The 8,327-nt window shown below is 33.3% G+C and overlaps 1 protein-coding gene across 1 annotated transcript; it reads left to right on the top strand.

Annotated features, from left to right (window-relative positions):
- Positions 1-2,199: 2,199 nt before the first annotated feature.
- Positions 2,200-8,116, top strand: LOC145584789 (uncharacterized). Its single transcript, XM_081641581.1, has 10 exons — positions 2,200-2,413; positions 2,521-2,612; positions 2,714-2,821; positions 3,555-3,659; positions 4,557-4,661; positions 5,595-5,733; positions 6,803-6,918; positions 7,285-7,341; positions 7,627-7,876; positions 7,973-8,116. The coding sequence occupies exons 1-9, from the start codon at positions 2,263-2,265 to the stop codon at positions 7,702-7,704; spliced, it is 951 nt and encodes a 316-aa protein (XP_081497707.1). The 5' UTR covers positions 2,200-2,262; the 3' UTR covers positions 7,705-7,876; positions 7,973-8,116.
- Positions 8,117-8,327: the final 211 nt, after the last annotated feature.

Raw genomic sequence — 8,327 nt, 5'->3', positions numbered from 1 at the left:
CATAGTTGGTCCCTCAAAAATGAACATTTACTAGAAAAAAATGAACATTTAATTGAACATATTTGAAAAGTAACATTGAAACTACAAATGCATATTAGAAATTGAGATGAATTTTTTTTTTTTTTTTTTTTTGAAGGATTGAGATGAATATTTCGTTAGTAACAATGAACACTTTTTTTAATGAAAAATGAATTCCAAATCAAAAGAAAGAGATATCTAAAACTTGAAATTAACATTGCAATAATTTATAAAAATGAACATTTATAATATAAGAGTAAAATAAAGAGACTATGAAACTGAAAAAAATTGTACATCTAATATTATATAGGAAAATTTGTCAGAAAAAACCTTTAAATGCCTCATTTTGCAGGAAAAACCTTTTAAAGCATTCTTTGTTAAAAAACCACCACGATCACTTTTTTTGTTGAATGAAACCTGGACCCTCTTTTCCGGCATTGACTAAGAATTTCAAGCGTTGACTCACTTCTTTTCCTACTTGCAGCCCACAGTTACATTTTTTTCCCTCTTTTTGTTTGGCTCCCTTATTTACCCCTATAAATATTCTAGGGCAAGCCTCCCAAATTCACTCCATAAAAAATTAGACCAAATTTTCACCAAAGCAGATCTAAGAAAAGGTAAATTAGGGTTCTTCTTCCATTTCTTCAATAAATGAAGTGATGAATTCAGCATTGCAAGGGTTCATTGTTCACCTCTCTTCTATAATTCATATGTGGTTAATTATGTTTGTTTTATGTCGATTTTTGGTGATAACCCTAACAATTTATATGCAGCAAATGAAGAACATACCCGGGTTTGTACTTTACTACGTAATTGGGAAACGTTGGTTTGCGTCCAAGCGTCGTCTTCCTTCGTCCTTTAGCATTGAAAACAGTAAAAAAAAAACGAGTTCGTTTGATTGTCTACAAAAAAACCCCAATTTTTTGGGCGAATTTCGAGTATAGAATTGATTAATTAACCCTTACCTCAATTTATTGTTGACGTATTAATGGCGAGCTAAGAGAGAGAGAGAGAGAGAGAGAGAGAGAGAGAGAGAGAGAAACCCAATTTGATGTGATAGTGTTGCAGAGCATTCATGGAGGAAAGGAGAGAGAGAATAGAAAGGAAATTCTTTGGAGGGAAAATAAGGGGAACAAATAAAAGGGGGAGTGCAATTATCAAAACAAGTGGCAGCAAGTAGGAAAAGAAGCGAGTCAATACCGGAAAAAAGGACCAAGGTTTCATTCAACAAAAAAAGTGATCGTGGTGGTTTTTTTTAATAAAGAATGCTTTAAAAGGTTTTTTTTCTTGTAAAATGAGACATTTAAAAGGTTGTTTTGACACATTTTCCTATTATATAACTACACATTTAAGTTGTTAATAAAAATGAACATATAATGTTGTTGCCTATTCATCAAATATTTTTTAAGATTCAAGTGAAATACCTTGATTTGTTCTATTCTCTTGAATGGATATCTTGCAATTCGCCGAACTATATGATTTAATACTAATTAATAAATCAACAACATGTTTTTTTAATAATGAACAAAATGGTAATGTCTAACATTATTAATGCTAATGTTAATTGAACATTCTTTACTAAAAATGGACATTTTATACAACTGAACAATCACAAAAAATTGTATTAATAAAAAAAGAAATGAACATTTATTTTATAAGGATGAACATCACACTGTATGAAAATGAACATTTAATTATTGAGAAATACAAAATTGTAAAATATGTTCAATTTGAAAATATTTATTTCTCAAAGAGGGACCAACCATAGTTGGCTGATCTCGATTCCATCTATTATCTGTTGGTTAAATAGGGCCGAGAGATCAACGAAATTGGGCAAAGTAGCCCAGGCCTTGAAATGGGTTGCAGTAGGATGACAAGTTAAGATATAAGCTAATCAACATTTTTCAAACTAAAGACAGTTGATACTGAAAATTCTAAAATCTTGAACCTCGAGCGAAAAAAAGTTTTTAATTATCCATTGTTATACAATGTCTTGGATCAAGATTATTAGGGTGATTATTGGGATCATCTTATGTACTACAAGGAGACAATAATATATACTCCTTAACAAAATACTCCATAGTGAAACATCTATTCATGAGAACTTGAGAACGCACGGGTTAAAAAACTAGTTTAATCATACTCTATAGTTCAATTACTGATTACCTAAACCGTTTGTGACAGTTAATACAAACTTGCAAAGCGTCAAAGAGCTGTGAAGTTGAACCCAGTAGAGTAAGAACAATGGCGGCATCATCTCCAATTCTCTCTCCTCTTCAACTCAAAACCCCTCTCAACCCTAATTCTTGTTCAATTCTCTCTCCATTCTTCAAACTCACCCCCAATTTTACGCCCACGAATTGCCGCCGTTCTTCTGTAATCGTCTCTTCTTCCGGTACAATTTTCACCTCTACATTTTTTAATTTTTTCTTGAATTTGACATTTAATTTTCCAATTTTAGCATTTGAATTTGTTATATATACTTGCAATTGATTGTTCAAGGTTCAAAGGATGCGATATCGAGTCAGGAGAAGCAAGAGCTCTTCGACCGCTACGGGCTTGACCCTAACGACTTCATTTCTGAGCCCGTTAAGGTATCATAAGTTTGCATTTCTTTACTTATAAGAAACATAGCTGAATTGTAACTACTATTAGTTATGAATTTGTGCTGATTTTTATTGGGTGGGTGTTGCAGAGAAGTAGGAGAAAGGAGCGTGAGCAGGGGATGGGAAAAGGTAAAGGAAAACAACTAGTGGTCAAGGAAGACCGAAAGCCGCCTCGTACCACTCATAAATTGCTGCAGGTCTGTACGTTTGCTTCATTTTGTTCTAAGAGGAATTGTATGATTGTGGTGTGATGCAATATGCAATATGTTTTAGGGTACATCGTGTCTCCTCAAATTAGTTTAATACTTTAATGTATTGTTTATCGTTATTAGACTTATTACCATATTATGGTTAATTAGCTTTGCAAATGTAAGTGCAAAAGACATATCTCTTAAATTGGTTCTTAGAGAACAATTTAAGCCTGACATTTCTTTTTCTTGTAAAAGATGATTTAAAATATACATTTATTTGGCTGATCAAGATCAAGATTAAGCAAAGTTGTCATTTTTTTCCCTTTAATTTTATGCAATATATGCTGATTGGTACTCCCTTTGTTGCCTATAGAGCTGAGTTACAATTTAGTTTTTGGTTAAGAAACAAATTCGGTGGGACCAATTATAGTGAATGTTAGGGTGGTGATCCTTCATGGCCATTTATAGTATAGAATAATCTTTAAAAAAAAGGGAAACAAAAGGGGACGGAGGGAGTATAATATGCGGTGGTTGGTTTTCTCCTTTTGCATCTTTTATAATCACTTCTTTTCTGTAAACTGCTGTCACCGAGTTGCTGAATTCACTGAATTTGTAAACCAACTTTGTGAAATCAATTAGCATTTGTAGGTTAATGAATGTTTTTTCTATACCTCGGATTGCTTGAGATTTATTTTGTTTTCCACTAAAGGCTCCATGAATAAGTGCATTGTCTAATTAGGTGCTGGCTGGGAAAGCTAAAAGGAAGAAACTCTTATCGCCTGTAGGCATGGATGTTCGTCCCATGATGGAGGTAGTTAAAGGTGCTGCATTTGATATATTGCAGGTATTGTTTTCCAGAATTTGTTTTGTTGTGTGTGCATTAAGGTTTGAGGAGGTTTTGGTGCATAAACCTATACCCAAGGGCTATGAGAAAAGAAACCAAATAATGTCATTTCTATTTTTTTCTTAATATGTTGTTATATGCGAAATATGGGTGAGCTTAGATGATGAAGGCATTGTGTTCCATTGATTTTGGTTTCCTTAGGTGTCTCAGATGGAAAGGAATGAAATTTTTATAGTTGACCAAATAGAGTGGTGTTTTAAGGTTTTAAACGGGAGTAATGCCTTGTCTGGGCTTAAGTGAAGATTAGCCTGATTGACTTTTATTCATTTTGCGTTAATTATTCTTTATTTAACTCTTTGTCCTTAATGTTGTACTTTCCTTGTTTTTTTATGGACATTATTTGCAAAAAACATTAAGACCTCGTATTATTGTGTTACTAGCGAGATGCCTGGATATATGTTAAGTGTTTATTTTTTTTCAATTATTAAATAAAATTTAAATTCAAATGTGGAACAGCGGAACAAAGTTTAGCACACACTGATTTTCTCTATAAAATTAAACGTGTTATCACAAACCACAAAAAGATTAGTAGGTATTTAACATAAAAATGAAGACCTATTTTTATTTCAAGTCACTAATTCTTACTTCCCTCTTTCTCTGTTGCTCTCTTTTAAGGTTAATCATTGTTAGTGATCTTAAACCAATATAGAAAATTGGTTTTCTAAAAAAAACATTCTAAGGTATATACTGGTTGAATTTTTCACTGAAAATTTTCACAAATGTTCCTTTTTATAATTTGTGCTTTAAATTATCTCACAAGTGAAAAATAAATTCTGGTTATCTTCTTCTTGTTCACTTTCCATATGTTGAAAACTACTTGTCAATTTTCTTATACAGGTGGCTGGTGGCTGCCCTGCATCTTTAAGACCCGGTCGCTGGTTGGACCTGTATAGTGGCACTGGTTCAGTTGGCATTGAAGCTTTGAGTCGAGGTTGTTCTGAGGTGAGTACCACTAAGGGCGTGTTTGGCGCTAGGGTTTGAGTAGCTTTAAGTCAAACCACTACTTCATAAAAAATATGAGTGTTTGACAAAGTAGTGGTTAGGGTAGCTTTTAGTGGTGGAGGTAGCTTTTATGAAAAGTTAGAAATATTAGCGTTTGAAATTAGAGGTAGCTTTTGAAAATTTAATCTATAGTTTTAAAAATTAAATATTGATTTTTATATGTAACAGCTAGTCAACTGCTACTTTACCGAACACTCATACCTAAATTATCTATATTCACAGCTAACAGCTTGTTGACAGCTAACAGGTACCTACACAGCTAACAGCTACCTTCACAACTAACATCACCCTTCACAGCTAGCTATATTTTGCCGAACACGCCCTAAATAGTTGACAAATTACTCCTGGTCCATAATATATAGTAGGATACTAGGATATCTTAGCTATGTGCGTAAATAGAACATCAAAAGCTGCCTCTTGTAATCTTATTTTATATGCTCATCCACCGTTATCACTCTTTTCATGGGTATCATTAGTCTTGTTTTGCTGCAATGAGTTTATTATCTACTTTGTCATTTACAGTAGCTGTAATGTGCTCTTACTCTTACTCTCTTAGTATTAGCTGGCTTTACATTTGCCCACTATTTGCTATTGGAAGAAGACAACTACTCTTAGTTTCTTAGTGTTGAATGAAATGATGTACAGATATGTAAAAATTCTATAATGTGGATCAAATTTAATAAGTTAGTTTGACCTATATATTTTATTTGGCTTAGGAAAATTTCAATTTTGCTACTCATTGTGTATTTTGTAAAAATGACTTATAACAATAACTTCGTAATTTGTAAACACAAAATTCTGCTGTTTGCTAATTCTGTGGAGTTCTGTGTGTATTAGCCTGAAATATCTAGAATTGGTGTTGCCAATGCTCAGGTGCATTTTATTGAGATGGATCCATGGGTGGTTTCAAATGTTCTGCAGCCAAATCTACAATGGACAGGGTTTCTTGATTCATCAGTTATACATACTGTCACTGTTGAAAATTTCTTGGAACGAGCTCAGCAGTTTGTAGGTGTGTACTGTTATGACCATTTTTTTTGGCTTTCAGTTTAATAGGTGCATGAGTCCGTTATTACTGATGTTTTACACCTGAATTTCCTTCTGCTGCTTGTGTCATGAGATGGTCCATTTGAATTTTGTCTCAATTTTTACCATTTCAGCGTTTATTAGATTTAGCTTTTGGACTGTTTATTGCCCCTTCATTATATGCTATTTTTTGGTGGGTAATATATTTATTAGAGTTAGCATATTGGTGGTTCGAGTAGTCAATGTCCTGGAATTGAGTTTCTTGAAAGAATGTATCAAAACTGATAACTTCCAAAATGATGTATTAATCAGCTTTCATATTACACGATTGATTCTGAGTGATGTTGACCTCCCAGCTCATTAGTGCATCATTTATCATACTCTGTAACATGAATTTTTAGGGTAAGACAGTCAAATTCAGCCCCTATTTTTTTATCCCTTTAAAAGACCGTGAAGAACTCTCATAAACATTATCACAATACTTACACGTCCATCTTAACCTAGAATGTTCCGGTTACAGGTCGGTGAGTTGTGTTAAGGTTACTTTTATCTTTAGTGTTGTAAATTTAAAAAAGGAAAAGAAAAAAAACACTAATAATCTGCCTATTATTATGGTTTGAATGAGTTAAGTTTCTTTGAATGAGTTTGTAATTACCAGACTACAAATATTGAAATGCAAATTAATGATATTAATTGACCATTGACGTCGATTGAAGGATATCTCACCCTAATTAAATATTAAGGCACAAAAGTGCAACACAACTTTTTTTTTTGGCTGTTGCCTCTTAAAGGGTATTTTTGTGCGTTTATTTTTTTTAATAATACTATGTTGTCAGGGTCAGTTTGTGTCTGGTTGGGTTTGATTCTTTTATTTATGGTTTTTCTAGGTTTGGTCAATTACAGGTTACAGGTACGATTTTGTGTTAACACCCCTTATTTTCAGGCCGAATTATGGGTTGGATCAAATTTTGCTTGGTCTAATTATAAATGATAAGGTGTTATGAATCTTTCACTTTTAAATTGTCTCAATTCTTAATTTTATTGCTGTCTTGCAGGCGGTGATACAACTTTTGACTACATTAGTGTAACACCTCCATACATGAAAGTGGATTATGGAATACTTATGAACCAATTATCAGATTCCCCCTTGGTTGGAGAAGATGCGTTTATTGTAAGCTTTATTTTTTTTTGCTTTTACTATTCCCTCCATTTTTTTTAGTCTTGTTTGAATTCTTTATAGATTTCAATGTAGATAACATATAATACTTTTTTAAATGCGCACACGCACATGCACGCGCGCACACACACACACACGGTATCTTGATTTGTCTTAGTACATAGCTTCACAGCATCAACTTATTTTATTTAATTTTGTTTCATAATGTGTATTGAATATCTTTATTCTTAAAAATGTGCATAGAATATGTGCAAAAAGTAAAATAGGAGTAACAGAAAGAAAAAGGAGTATTGTTCACTTTCTATCTTGATATTGGTGGTTCTTTGCTGCTTGTTCTTGTTTAAAAATCGCTTGCCTCAGGTGGTCGAATATCCTTTGGGAACAGACATGCTGGATTCTTGTGGATGCCTTATGAAGGTTTGTTTCTTTATGTCTAGATGAACTCTTTCGGGTTGGGATATTATTGGTAAAATATAGATAGAGACTTTTTTGGCATCAAGGATTTTAATTACAAATTACTGATGTGAAGACTCTTGGACATTATTATGCATCCAAATAGCTTTAAGATAGTGGGATCATATTTGATTTTCTGTTCACTATCTTATTGTGCTAAATTCCATAAAACAGAAGAATACCAGTACTATGTCATGCAGATTTCAGTGAATGGTCAGAAATCTTACCTTGGTTGTATGTATACTGCAGATAGCTGATCGTCGCTTTGGTAGAACACATTTGGCAATTTATGGGCCAAAGTGGGCAATGAAGAAAAAGAAGGGCTAATCACCTATCTGGGCATTGTAAAGGAATGAGTTGAATTGAAAAATGGGAGTGCCTGCAGGACCGTGCCGACCAAATGTGTTTTGTGAAATGTGCATTGACTGATTTCGTATACAACAGGCTAAAATGTACTGCTGAAGTTGAGAAAGGCTGACATATCAAAACCATTGTCACGGTGTGTTATATACACAAGTCTATGTTTTGTCATTTTTTTTATCTAATGACCATTCATAATAGAAATACTTTGACCTAGGCTAAGCATCTATTGCAGGTCCAATAAAACTTGAGTGGAGCTTTCCAATTACTGTTCACTTTGTAGTTAAGGCAGCAGCTATCTTGAAATGGAAAATTTACCTAAGTGTAAGGGTTTAAACCTTCTTATTACTTTATTATCTTTGTTGTTTCCTTCTTTTTACTTTCTATTTATTTTACCTTTTTTTTAGGGGAGGAAAGAGGAGGGGGGGGGGGGGGGTGTTGTTGCTATAAAAAATCTGTAGATGAGTTGGATATTATTGTACTTTTTCTTATGAAATGAATCATCATTGGATCCAATTTCCTTAACCATCTTTCTCAAATTTATGGAACAAGAACAAGTACACTAATATTTTTGTCACTGTGGGAGCCTT

This window comes from Chenopodium album, chromosome 16 (assembly GCF_948465745.1).
Source record: "Chenopodium album chromosome 16, dcCheAlbu1.1, whole genome shotgun sequence".
Taxonomy (NCBI): Eukaryota; Viridiplantae; Streptophyta; class Magnoliopsida; order Caryophyllales; family Amaranthaceae; genus Chenopodium; species Chenopodium album.
The sequence above is the reverse complement of the archived record's forward strand: the minus strand, read 5'-3'. Positions and strand labels throughout refer to the sequence as shown.

What these genes read in the sequence shown, in the direction of transcription:
- LOC145584789 (XM_081641581.1), top strand. Translation starts at nt 2,263, where the DNA reads ATGGCGGCATCATCTCCAATTCTCTCTCCTCTTCAACTCAAAACCCCT. An exon ending in CTGCATTTGATATATTGCAG is followed by an intron (nt 3,660 to 4,556) that starts GTATTGTTTTCC and finishes TTTCTTATACAG; the next exon opens with GTGGCTGGTGGCTGCCCTGC. An exon ending in ACGAGCTCAGCAGTTTGTAG is followed by an intron (nt 5,734 to 6,802) that starts GTGTGTACTGTT and finishes GCTGTCTTGCAG; the next exon opens with GCGGTGATACAACTTTTGAC.